At 52.4% G+C, this 14,472-nt stretch overlaps 1 protein-coding gene across 1 annotated transcript in view; it reads right to left on the reverse strand.

Moving 5' to 3' along the window:
* sspo (SCO-spondin) overlaps positions 1 to 14,472 on the reverse strand; it is a 1,206,999-nt gene that overhangs the window by 1,176,320 nt on the left and 16,207 nt on the right. The window contains 4 exon segments of the mRNA XM_072468611.1: positions 4,138 to 4,240; positions 8,125 to 8,369; positions 13,410 to 13,580; positions 13,815 to 13,897. Coding sequence (XP_072324712.1) covers positions 4,138 to 4,240; positions 8,125 to 8,369; positions 13,410 to 13,580; positions 13,815 to 13,897 — 602 coding nt within the window.

Here is a 14,472-nt window from a genome sequence, read left to right on the forward strand (position 1 = left end):
CTATAGTGATAGGGGACTCAATTGTAAGGGGAATAGACAGGCGGTTCTGCGGACGCAATCGAGACTCCAGGATGGTATGTTGCCTCCCTGGTGCAAGGGTCAAGGATGTCTCGGAGCGGCTGCAGGACATTCTGGAGGGGGGGGGGGAGGATGAACAGCCAGCTGTCGTGGTGCACATAGGCACCAACGATATAGGTAAAAAACGGGACGAGGTCCTACAAGCAGAATTTAGGGAGCTAGGAGTTAAACTAAAAAGTAGGACCTCAAAGGTAGTAATCTCAGGATTGCTACCAGTGCCACGAGCTAGTCAGAGTATGAATGTCAGGATAGAGAGGATGAATGCGTGGCTCGAGAGATGGTGCAAGAGGGAGGGATTCAAATTCCTGGGACATTGGAACAGGTTCTGGGGGAGGTGGGACCAGTACAAACCGGACGGTCTGCCCCTGGGCGGGACTGGAACCGATGTCCTGGGGGGGGGGGGGGTTGCTAGAGCTGTTGGGGAGAGTTTAAACTAATGTGGCAGGGGGATGGGAACCGATGCAGGAAGTTGGAAGGTAGTAAAACAGGGACAGAAACAAAAGGCAGTAAGGGGGAAAGTGTAAGGCAGAGAAGCCATAGTCAAAAATCAAAAAGGGCGACAGTACAAGGTACAGTGACTGAGGGGAGCTCAGTGAATAGGACCAGGAATACTAAAAGAAATAAAACGGGAAGTGAAAACATTAATGGTAAGCGACGCGGCAGGTTGTTACAGGAAGATGTGGGTTCGACGACAAGGAAAATTAGGAGAAAGGTTAAGAGGAAATATAACTTAGGAGAGGTTACTGATCGAGGTGTTAAGATTCAGAACAGAGGTAAAAAAGCCAACATAAGTGTACTTTACCTGAATGCTCGTAGTATTCGGAATAAGGTAAATGAGTTGATGGCGCAAATCATTGTGAATGACTATGATTTAGTGGCCATTACTGAAACATGGTTAAAGGATGGTCACGACTGGGAGTTAAATATCCGAGGGTATCAAACTTTTCGGAAGGACAGAGTGGATGGTAAGGGGGGTGGTGTAGCTCTGTTATTTAAGGATGACATCCGGGCAACAGTAAGGGATGACATCGGTGCTATGGAGGATAAGGTTGAATCCATTTGGGTGGAAATCAGGAATAGTAAGGCGAAAAAGTCACTGATAGGAGTAATCTATAGGCCACCAAATAGTAACATTATGGTGGGGCAGGCTATAAACAAAGAAATAACAGATGCATGTAGAAATGGTACAGCAGTTATCATGGGGGATTTTAATCTACATGTTGATTGGTTTAACCAGGTCGGTCAAGGCAGCCTTGAGGAGGAGTTTATAGAATATATCCGCGATAGTTTCCTCGAACAGTATGTAAAAGGAACCTACGAGGGAACAAACGGCCCTAGATCTGGTCCTGTGTAATGAGACAGGATTGATTCAGGATCTCATAGTTAGGGATCCTCTCGGAAGGAGCGATCACAATATGGTGGAATTTAAAATACAGATGGAGGGTGAGAAGGTAAAACCAAGCACTAGTGTTTTGTGCTTAAACAAAGGAGATTACAATGGGATGAGAGAAGAACTAGCTAAGGTAGACTGGGAGCAAAGACTTTATGGTGAAACAGTTGAGGAACAGTGGAGAACCTTCCAAGTGATTTTTCACAGTGCCCAGCAAAGGTTTATACCAACAAAAAGGAAGGACGGTAAAAAGAGGGACAATCGACCGTGGATATCTAAGGAAATAAGGGTGAGTATCAAATTGAAGGAAAAAACATACAAAGTGGCAAAGATTAGTGGGAGGCTAGAGGACTGGGAAATCTTTAGGGGGCAACAGAAAGCTACTAAAAAAGCTATAAAGAAGAGTAAGATAGATTATGAGAGTAAACTTGCTCAGAGTATAAAAACAGATAGTAAAAGTTTCTACAAATACATAAAACAAAAAAGAGTGGCTAAGGTAAATATTGGTCCTTTAGAGGGTGAGAAGGGAGATTTAATAATGGGAGATGAGGAAATGGCTGAGGAACTGAACAGGTTTTTTGGGTCGGTCTTCACAGTGGAAGACACAAATAACATGCCAGTGACTGATGGAAATGAGGCTATGACAGGTGAGGACCTTGAGAGGATTGATATCACCAAGGAGGTAGTGATGGGCAAGCTAATGGGGCTAAAGGTAGACAAGTCTCCTGGCCCTGATGGAATGCATCCCAGAGTGCTAAAAGAGATGGCTAGGGAAATTGCAAATGCACTAGTGATAATTTACCAAAATTCACTTGACTCTGGGGTGGTCCCGGTGGATTGGAAATTAGCAAACATGACACCACTGTTTAAAAAAGGAGGTAGGCAGAATGTGGGTAATTATAGGCCAGTGAGCTTAACTTCGGTAGTGGGGAAGATGCTGGAATCTATCATCAAGGAAGAAATAGCAAGGCATCTGGATGGAAATTGTCCCATTGGGCAGACGCAGCATGGGTTCATAAAGGGCAGGTCGTGCCTAACTAATTTAGTGGAATTTTTTGATAACATTAACAGTGCGGTAGATAACGGGGAGCCAATGGATGTGGAATATCTGGATTTCCAGAAAGCCTTTGACAAGGTGCCACACAAAAGGTTGTTGCATAAGATAAAGATGCATGGCATTAAGGGGAAAGTAGGAGAATGGATAGAGGATTGGTTAATTAATAGAAAGCAAAGAGTGGGGATTAATGGGTGTTTCTCTGGTTGGCAATCAGTAGCTAGTGGTGTCCCTCAGGGATCAGTGTTGGGCCCACAACTGTTCACAATTTACATAGATGATTTGGAGTTGGGGACCAAGGGCAATGTGTCCAAATTTGCAGACGACACTAAGATAAGTGGTAAAGCAAAAAGTGCAGAGGATACTGGAAGTCTGCAGAGGGATTTGGACAGGCTAAGTGAATGGGCTAGGGTCTGGCAGATGGAATACAATGTTGACAAATGTGAGGTTATCCATTTTGTTAAGAATAACGGCAAAAGGGATTATTATTTAAATGATAAAATATTAAAACATGCTGCTGTGCAGAGAGACCTGGGTGTGCTAGTGCATGAGTCGCAGAAAGTTGGTTTTCAGGTGCAACAGGTGATTAAGAAGGCAAATGGAATTTTGTCCTTCATTGCTAGAGGGATGGAGTTTAAGACTAGGGAGGTTATGCTGCAATTGTATAAGGTGTTAGTGAGGCCACACCTGGAGTATTGTGTTCAGTTTTGGTCTCCTTACTTGAGAAAGGACGTACTGGCACTGGAGGGTGTGCAGAGGAGATTCACGCGGTTAATCCCAGAGCTGAAGGGGTTGGATTACGAGGAGAGGTTGAGTAGACTGGGACTGTACTCGTTGGAATTTAGAAGGATGAGGGGGGATCTTATAGAAACATATAAGATTATGAAGGGAACAGATAGGATAGATGCGGGCAGGCTGTTTCCACTGGCGGGTGAAAGCAGAACTTGGGGGCATAGCCTCAAAATAAGGGGAAGTAGATTTAGGACTGAGCTTAGGAGGAACTTCTTCACCCAAAGGGTTGTGAATCTATGGAATTCCTTGCCCAGTGAAGCAGTTGAGGCTCCTTCATTAAATGTTTTTAAGATAAAGATAGATAGTTTTTTGAAGAATGAAGGGATTAAGGGTTATGGTGTTCGGGCCGGAAAGTGGAGCTGAGTCCACAAAAGATCAGCCATGATCTCATTGAATGGCGGAGCAGGCTCGAGGGGCCAGATGGCCGACTCCTGCTCCTAGTTCGTATGTTCTTATGTAATACATTACCCTCAATACCATGAGCTTTAATTTTGCTCACAAATCTCTTGTGTGGGACCTTGTCAAAAGCCTTTTGAAAGTCCAGATAGACAACATCGACTGGTTCACCCTTGTCCACTCTGCTGGTCACATCCTCAAAACATTCCAGAAGATTTGTTGAACCTGATTTCCCTTTAGAGAATCCCTGCTGACTGGGACCGATCCTGTCCCCACTTTCCAAATGCTCAGTTATTTCATCCTTAATAATTGATTCAAACATTTTCTCCACCGTGGTCTATAATTCCCCGTCAGGGTAACCTGATCTTGTGGTTCTGGGAGCAAAGCGAAGAGAGAGTGAGCAGCAGAGAGTGAGAAATAGACTCACCATTGCGGTAATACGGTTTCCTGGCAGCGAGGCTGGCTCCGTTGATGACCACAGTGTCGTTTTCAGCCAGGATTCGATCCAAACCGAACATAATCCTCAACACCTGGGAACAACACAAGGCGAGATTGAGAGGGAGAGACTGAAACAGAGGAATAATGGACAGGAGTGGGCCATTCAGCCCATCGGGCCTGTTCTGCCTTTCAAAATGATCATGGCTGATCACTCAATGCCTTTTCCCCATATTTCCCCACATTCCAAAGCTGGCTTTGGGTTTGAGGCACAGGGTGATGTTGATGTATCCAGTGGAGTTCCGCAGAGATCGGTGCTGGGTCCCTTGCTGTTTGCAGCGTACATTAAAGCTGTGCACGTGAATGTAGGAGGTATGATAGTCACGTTCACAGATGACACAAAAATTGGTGATGTGGTGAATGAGGAGCAAACATGAGATTTCCGGATGATACAGACGGGCTGGATGGGCAGAAGAGGCCCAAATTGAATTTAACCATGAAAAGTGTGAGGTGAGACAATTTGGAAGGACGAACAAGGCCAGGGAATGTACAATGAATGGTTGGACCCTGGGAAGTACAGAGGATCGCAGAGAGCTTGGTGTGCAGGTTCACAGATCTCCGAAAACAGCAGGACAGGTAGATAAGGTGGTTAAGAAGGTGTGGTATTAGAGGTATTACTTTACCTGATAGGCTGGAGCACCATTGGTGGAAACTGTATGCTTTCTATTGGTCAGAATGTATGGTAGCTCCGCCCTGCAAGGCGGGGTATAAGAGCTTGTGCCGCCCCAGCAGCCTTCATTCTGTACCTGAGCTGCTGGGGGAAACATCTAGCTTATTAAAGCCTTCAGTTGGACTACAACCTCGCCTTAGTGGTCATTGATCGTGCATCAATTTAATAAGCTAGATTTAAAAGGATGGAGCTCCGAATCAAGCCGGAGTGTCTGCAACTCAGCCCCCACGCGGCGAACTCAGCGGCAATCTTTAAGCACTGGCTGGCGTGTTTTAAAGGGTATCTCGAGACGGCCGAAAACGCACCCACGGGAGAGCAGAAACTGCACGTCCTGCACTCTAGGGTGAGCCCGGAGATTTACACCCTCATCGAGGAAGCGGAAGACTTTGATGCTGCTAAAAGGACACTATATTCGCCCGGTAAACCAGGTCTACGGTTGGCACCTGCTTGCAACAAGGCGACAAACCCCTGGGGAATCGCTGGAGGAATTCTACCGTGCACTCCTGGTGTTGGGCACACACAGACACAGACACAGACACAGACACAGACACAGACACAGACACACACAGACACACACACAGACACAGACACACACAGACACACACAGACACACACAGACACACACAGACACAGACACACACAGACACAGACACAGACACAGACACACAGACACACACACAGACAGACAGACAGACACACAGACAGACACACACACAGACACAGACACACAGACACAGACACACAGACACACAGACAGACACACACACACAGACACACACACAGACACACACACAGACACACACACAGACAGACACACACAGACAGACAGACACACTCACACACAGACAGACACACACACAGACACACACACAGACACACACACAGACACACACACAGACACACAGACAGACAGACACACACACACACACAGACACACACACACACACACACAGACACACACACACAGACACACACATACAGACACACACATACAGACACACACATACAGACACATGCACACAGGCACACACAGACAGACACACACACACAGACACACACACACAGACAGACACACTCACACACAGACAGACACACTCACACAGACACAGACACACACACACACAGACACACAGACACACACACAGACAGACACACAGACAGACAGACAGACAGACACACAGACAGACAGACACACACACACAGACACAGACACACAGACACAGACACACAGACACAGACACACAGACACACAGACACACACAGACACAGACACACACACAGACAGACACACAGACAGACAGACACACACACACAGACACACACACACACACACACACACACAGACACACACACACAGACACACACATACAGACACACACATACAGACACATGCACACAGGCACACACAGACAGACACACACACACAGACACACACACACAGACAGACACACTCACACACAGACAGACACACTCACACAGACACAGACACACACACACACAGACACACAGACACACACACAGACAGACACACAGACAGACAGACAGACAGACACACAGACAGACAGACACACACACACAGACACAGACACACAGACACAGACACACAGACACACAGACACACACAGACACAGACACACACACAGACAGACACACAGACAGACAGACACACACACACAGACACACACACACAGACACACACACAGACACACACAGACAGACACACACAGACAGACACACACAGACAGACACACTCACACACAGACAGACACACACACAGACACACACACACACACAGACACACAGACAGACACACACACACAGACACACACACACACACACACACACAGACACACACACACAGACACACACACACAGACACACACACACACACACAGACACACACACACAGACAGACACACTCACACACAGACAGACACACACACACAGACACACACACACACAGACACACACACACAGACACACACACACACAGACACACACACACACACAGACACACACACACAGACACACAGACACACAGACACACACCTTGAGCTGATCTATTCAGCCTACCCAACATATCACTCCCATCAAGGTGCACAAAACCCTCCCAGCCCTCACCGGACCTCAACACAAATTCCACCTGGACTAATGAATGTGAACCATTGGGCAGCAGAAACAATCACGTTGTCTCGACCCCAACACAGCGGCTCCCTGCTCCCTGCCTGACCAACCTCCACAGGTGGGGCATCAGTTTCAGCCCCCTCTGTGCCTGTGGGAGAGAGCAAACTGTGCAGCACATCATGGCAGAATGTCCAATCCACAGACTCGGCAAAGGCCGATCCAAACTCAACACAGCAACATCGGGGGAAGCTGCCTGCCTTCGGGATTTGGTGAGTGGGATAAGATGATCGTTTCTGGCACTGAGCCATGATGGTCGCTTGGAGGGTTGGCGCAGACAGATGGGCCGAATGGCCTCCTTCTGCAATGTTAAAATTCTGTGATTAGAATAAGACATTTACAGCTCAGAAAAGGCCCTTCGGCCCATCGAGTCTGCACCGGTCAAACACCCCCCCCCTAACTATTCTAATCCCATTTCCCAGCACTGGGCCCATAGCCCTGGGATCACGATGCACATCTAAATACTTCTGGAATGTTCTGAGGGTCTCTGCCTCCACCCCCCTTTCAGGCAGCGAGTTCCAAACTCCCACCCCCTCTGGGGGAAAGGGTTTTTCCTGATATCCCCTCTAACCCTCCTGCCCCTCACCTTCAATCTCTGCCCCCTGGTCATTGACCCCTCCACCAAGGGGAAACGTTTCTTCCTGTCGACTCTCTCTGTGCCCCTCATAATTTTATACAATCCTGTCCCCCCTCAGTCTCCTCTGCTCCCAGGAAAACAACCCCAGTCTGTCCAATCCCTCTCCATAACTAAACCTCTCCAGCCCAGGCAACTTCCTGGTAAATCTCCTCTGCCCCCTTTCCAGTGCTGTCACATCCCTCCTATAATGTGGATTCCAGAACTGCTCACAATCCTCTCGCTGTGGCCTAACCAACGTTTTGTACAGTTCCAGCATCACCTCCCTGGATGTCTAATCTGGGAGGTTTTCTGGGTGACACGGGCCGAAGTGATCAGTTAGTGTTTCTGTCAGGAAATGAGGGATTGGGGGTTGTGATGTTGAGAATGTGGAGTGGATGTGAGCACGGACTGAGCTACAATTGTTCGAGTGTGATTGATGGACGGTGACTGACCTTGCGACATTCTTGCCTGTTCACTGGACACTGTGCTGTTGCGATGTAGACAGCCCACGTTCCATCCAGGGACGAAGCCAGGTTATAGGTACAGCTGCCATCAAAATTGAAGTGTTTCCCATCAAAGGTTCGGAAATGAAATCCACTCCAGGTCATACAGGTGGCAAAGAAACGATAATCCTTGGCTGATCGCAGCTGACCAGACAGTAGCTGGGGTCTGACCAGCAGAGGATTGGACACAGCATCTGTGAAAGCAACAATTAGCAGAAACAATTCAGCAAATCACTGCTGTCACCTCCCGGGAAAACCCCATCACTGCCAGAAAAACAGACCCAGCCCCGGAAAAACCCTGTGCCCCCCCCACCAAAACCCCCTGTGCCCCCCCCACCAAAACCCCCTGTGCCCCCCCCACCAAAACCCCCTGTGCCCCCCCCACCAAAAACCCCTGTGCCCCCGCCACCAAAAACCCCTGTGCCCCCCCCACCAAAAACCCCTGTGCCCCCCCCACCAAAACCCCCTGTGCCCCCCCCACCAAAACCCCCTGTGCCCCCCCCACCAAAACCCCCTGTGCCCCCGCCACCAAAAACCCCTGTGCCCCCGCCACCAAAAACCCCTGTGCCCCCCCCACCAAAAACCCCTGTGCCCCCCCCCCACCAAAAACCCTTGTGCCCCCCCCACCAAAACCCCCTGTGCCCCCCGACGGAAAAAATCCTGTCGTCTCCCCACCGACAAAAAACCCTGTCGTCTCCACCCCAGAAAACCCCCTGTCCCCCTCCCCTTCCCCCCACTGGAAAATCCCCTGCCACCCCCCCTCCCCCCCCACCCACCCCCCACCCCCCCGGAAAAATCCCTGTTCCTCCTCCGGAAAATCCAGTGACTCCACCCCCTCCCGGCAACCCCCCCCCCCCCCCAGGACAAAAGCTCTGCCCCCCACCCCGGAAAAACCTCTGTGACCCCCGGGGCACAAATCCCTTCCCCACCACCCGGCAAAAATCTTGTCCCCCGCTCCCCGCCCCCGACAAAAAACACTCCACCCCCCCCCCCCCGGAACCCAACCCCCCGGGCAAAAACCCCTGCCCCTGCCTCCCCCCCCCCCGGCAAAAACCTTGTCCCCCCCCCCCCGAAAAAACCCTGTACCCCCGCAGAAACACCCACGCCCCGGCAAAACACCTGCCCCCCCCCCCCCCCCCCGGCAAAATCCCTGTCTTTCCGCCCGTGCCCCCCGAAAGCCCATCCGCCGCCCTGCCTCCCAGGAATATATCTCCCTCCTCAAATAATCCCCCCAAAATCCCCTATCCCTCCAACCACTCCCCCTCCCCAAATAACCCTACTCACACCCCCAGATAAACCCACTCACAGTGCGGCACTCCCTCAGTACTGACCCTCTGACAGTGCGGCACTCCCTCAGTACTGACCCTCTGACAGTGCGGCACTCCCTCAGTACTGACCCTCTGACAGTGCGGCACTCCCTCAGTACTGACCCTCTGACTGTGCGGCACTCCCTCAGTATTGACCCTCTGACAGTGCGGCGCTCCCTCAGTACTGACCCTCTGACTGTGGAGCACTCCCTCAGTACTGACCCTCTGACAGTGCAGCACTCCCTCAGTACTGACCCTCTGACAGTGCGGCACTCCCTCAGTACTGACCCTCTGACAGTGCGGCGCTCCCTCAGTACTGACCCTCTGACAGTGCGGCACTCCCTCAGTACTGACCCTCTGACAGTGCGGCGCTCCCTCAGTACTGACCCTCTGACTGTGCAGCACTCCCTCAGTACTGACCCTCTGACAGTGCAGCACTCCCTCAGTACTGACCCTCTGACAGTGCGGCACTCCCTCAGTACTGACCCTCTGACAGTGCGGCACTCCCTCAGTACTGACCCTCTGACTGTGCGGCACTCCCTCAGTACTGACCCTCTGACTGTGCGGCACTCCCTCAGTACTGACCCTCTGACAGTGCAGCACTCCCTCAGTACTGACCCTCTGACAGTGCGGCACTCCCTCAGTACTGACCCTCTGACAGTGCAGCACTCCCTCAGTACTGACCCTCTGACAGTGCAGCGTTCCCTCAGTACTGACCCTCTTACAGTGCAGCACTCCCTCAGCACTGACCCTCTGGCAGTGCAGCCCTCCCTCAGTACTGACCCTCTGACAGTGCAGCGCTCCCTCAGTACTGACCCTCTGACAGTGCGGCACTCCCTCAGTACTGACCCTCTGACAGTGCAGCACTCCCTCAGCACTGACCCTCTGGCAGTGCAGCCCTCCCTCAGTACTGACCCTCTGACAGTGCGGCACTCCCTCAGCACTGACCCTCAGACAGTGCTGCACTCCCTCAGTACTGACCCTCTGACAGTGCGGCACTCCCTCAGTACTGACCCTCTGACAGTGCGGCACTCCCTCAGTACTGACCCTCTGACAGTGCTGCGCTCCCTCAGTACTGACCCTCTGACAGTGCAGCGCTCCCTCAGTACTGACCCTCTGACAGTGCGGCGCTCCCTCAGTACTGACCCTCTGACAGTGCAGCACTCCCTCAGCACTGACCCTCTGGCAGTGCAGCGCTCCCTCAGCACTGACCCTCTGACAGTGCGGCACTCCCTCAGTACTGACCCTCTGACAGTGCGGCACTCCCTCAGTACTGACCCTCTGACAGTGCAGCGCTCCCTCAGTACTGACCCTCTGACAGTGCGGCACTCCCTCAGTACTGACCCTCTGACAGTGCTGCACTCCCTCAGTACTGACCCTCTGACAGTGCGGCACTCCCTCAGTACTGACCCTCTGACAGTGCGGCACTCCCTCAGTACTGACCCTCTGACAGTGCAGCACTCCCTCAGTACTGACCCTCTGACAGTGCGGCACTCCCTCAGTACTGACCCTCTGACAGTGCGGCACTCCCTCAGTACTGACCCTCTGACAGTGCGGCACTCCCTCAGTACTGACCCTCTGACAGTGCGGCACTCCCTCAGTACTGACCCTCTGACAGTGCGGCGCTCCCTCAGTACTGACTCCCTGACAGTGCGGCTCTCCCTCAGTACTGACCCTCTGACAGTGCGGCACTCCCTCAGTACTGACCCTCTGACTGTGCAGCACTCCCTCAGTACTGACCCTCTGACAGTGCAGCACTCCCTCAGTACTGACCCTCTGACAGTGCGGCACTCCCTCAGTACTGACCCTCTGACAGTGCGGCACTCCCTCAGTACTGACCCTCTGACAGTGCGGCACTCCCTCAGTACTGACCCTCTGACTATGCGGCACTCCCTCAGTACTGACCCTCTGACAGTGCGGCACTCCCTCAGTACTGACCCTCTGACAGTGCGGCACTCCCTCAGTACTGACCCTCTGACTATGCGGCACTCCCTCAGTACTGACCCTCTGACAGTGCGGCACTCCCTCAGTACTGACCGTCTGACAGTGCAGCACTCCCTCAGTACTGACTCTCTGACAGTGCAGCACTCCCTCAGTACTGACCCTCTGACAGTGCGGCTCTCCCTCAGTACTGACCCTCAGACAGTGCAGCACTCCCTCAGTACTGACTCTCTGACAGTGCAGCACTCCCTCAGCACTGACCCTCTGGCAGTGCAGCCCTCCCTCAGTACTGACCCTCTGACAGTGCAGCACTCCCTCAGTACTGACCCTCTGACAGTGCAGCGTTCCCTCAGTACTGACCCTCTGACAGTGCAGCACTCCCTCAGCACTGACCCTCTGGCAGTGCAGCCCTCCCTCAGTACTGACCCTCTGACAGTGCGGCGCTCCCTCAGTACTGACCCTCTGACAGTTCAGCACTCCCTCAGCACTGACCCTCTGGCAGTGCGGCACTCCCTCAGTACTGACCCTCTGACAGTGCGGCACTCCCTCAGTACTGACCCTCTGACAGTGCAGCACTCCCTCAGTACTGACCCTCTGACAGTGCGGCACTCCCTCAGTACTGACCCTCTGACAGTGCGGCACTCCCTCAGTACTGACCCTCTGACAGTGCGGCACTCCCTCAGTACTGACCCTCTGACAGTGCAGCGCTCCCTCAGTACTGACCCTCTGACAGTGCGGCACTCCCGCAGTACTGACCCTCTGACAGTGCAGCGTTCCCTCAGTACTGACCCTCTGACAGTGCAGCACTCCCTCAGCACTGACCCTCTGGCAGTGCAGCCCTCCCTCAGTACTGACCCTCTGACAGTGCAGCGCTCCCTCAGTACTGACCCTCTGACAGTGCGGCACTCCCTCAGTACTGACCCTCTGACAGTGCAGCACTCCCTCAGCACTGACCCTCTGGCAGTGCAGCGCTCCCTCAGTACTGACCCTCTGACAGTGCGGCACTCCCTCAGTACTGACCCTCTGACAGTGCGGCACTCCCTCAGTACTGACCCTCTGACAGTGCAGCGCTCCCTCAGTACTGACCCTCTGACAGTGCGGCACTCCCTCAGTACTGACCCTCTGACAGTGCGGCACTCCCTCAGTACTGACCCTCTGACAGTGCGGCACTCCCTCAGTACTGACCCTCTGACAGTGCGGCACTCCCTCAGTACTGACCCTCTGACAGTGCGGCACTCCCTCAGTACTGAGCCTCTGACAGTGCGGCACTCCCTCAGTACTGACCCTCTGACAGTGCAGCAGTTCCTCAGTACTGACCCTCTGACAGTGCAGCACTCCCTCAGTACTGACCCTCTGACAGTGCGGCACTCCCTCAGTACTGACCCTCTGACAGTGCGGCACTCCCTCAGTACTGACCCTCTGACAGTGCGGCACTCCCTCAGTACTGACCCTCTGACAGTGCGGCACTCCCTCAGTACTGACCCTCTGACAGTGCGGCACTCCCTCAGTACTGACCCTCTGACAGTGCGGCACTCCCTCAGTACTGAGCCTCTGACAGTGCGGCACTCCCTCAGTACTGACCCTCTGACAGTGCGGCACTCCCTCAGTACTGACCCTCTGACAGTGCGGCACTCCCTCAGTACTGACCCTCTGACAGTGCGGCACTCCCTCAGTACTGACCCTCTGACAGTGCGGCACTCCCTCAGTACTGACCCTCTGACAGTGCGGCACTCCCTCAGTACTGACCCTCTGACAGTGCGGCACTCCCTCAGTACTGACCATCTGACAGTGCGGCACTCCCTCAGTACTGACCCTCTGACAGTGCAGCACTCCCTCAGTACTGACCTTCTGACAGTGCTGCACTCCCTCAGTACTGACCCTCTGACAGTGCGGCACTCCCTCAGTACTGACCCTCTGACAATGCGGCACTCCCTCAGTACATACCCTCTGGCAGAGTTTCTCTGAGATGAGGGTGTGTTTTCTGACCTGACAGACTGAGATACGAACAGGAGAAGCAGAAATCTGAGGAGACATTCTTCCAGCTGTGACCCCACAATGCAGTGCAGCATTCCTCCATGGTGATCAGGGATGTGTTCCCGATCCCGGGAAAGTGCTGGCAGTTCCATGTGGTGTAACAAAGTCCCGGGAAACTTGGTCCTGGAAAAACAAACGACCAAAACAGTTACCAAAAATTCCGGCAGATTTGGGAATGTGTATTAATGTCGGTATAATCGGGGGAAGGGGGGGGGTTGATGTCCATTGGAAAGGTCAGGGGTTGACGATAATTGTGGGGATAGCTTGAAGTGACCAGCAATGGGGTTCAGGGGTCATTGACATTGCAGTGACCAGCGATGGGTTCAGGGGTCAGGGACATATTCTCCAGTTCCTCACCTTCAGTGCACTGAGGACCACTGTATCCATCGCAACATTCACGTGTTGTGCTGTTAAACTTCACAATCCTCGTCTCTGCTGGCCTGGCAAAGCAAACACTCCCCGTCAGAATAAATAGATTCAGAATAAACATCAGCACAGATTTGTTAAAGATATACACAAAATCCCAGAGACACTGTGACGCACTATCAGCACAAAGACGCGAGTAGTGGAATAATCGAGGCTTTATTGAGCAAAGATGTTGTGCCTCCTGTAGCTGGACCCAGAATGGCTGCAGCTCGGTGAGCACACACATTTATACTCCGCCTACTGGGCGGAGCCAGCAGGCAGGGATTTACCCATGTACCTCTACTATACATGTCTTACCTGTAGTGATCTGTACATCTGTACATACATCTGCACAAACACCAGGGACTGCAGGCAGATGTGACAGCCACAGCATCACTAGAGGGCATCAGAGACGGGTATAAAGGGTCGAGCACAAGGTAGGATCCGCCTCTTTCAGAAGCACAGGGCTAGTGAGCAGCAGCAGACAGAGACAGCTCAGCATAGGCAGCTTACCTTAGCTTCACTGGTCATACTTCTTGACTGTTTTACATCTAGTTGAGCTCTGGAAACAGAACAAACCCTCTGAATAAAGAGCTTGTGTTAACTGGAC

This window comes from Scyliorhinus torazame, chromosome 11 (assembly GCF_047496885.1).
Source record: "Scyliorhinus torazame isolate Kashiwa2021f chromosome 11, sScyTor2.1, whole genome shotgun sequence".
Taxonomy (NCBI): Eukaryota; Metazoa; Chordata; class Chondrichthyes; order Carcharhiniformes; family Scyliorhinidae; genus Scyliorhinus; species Scyliorhinus torazame.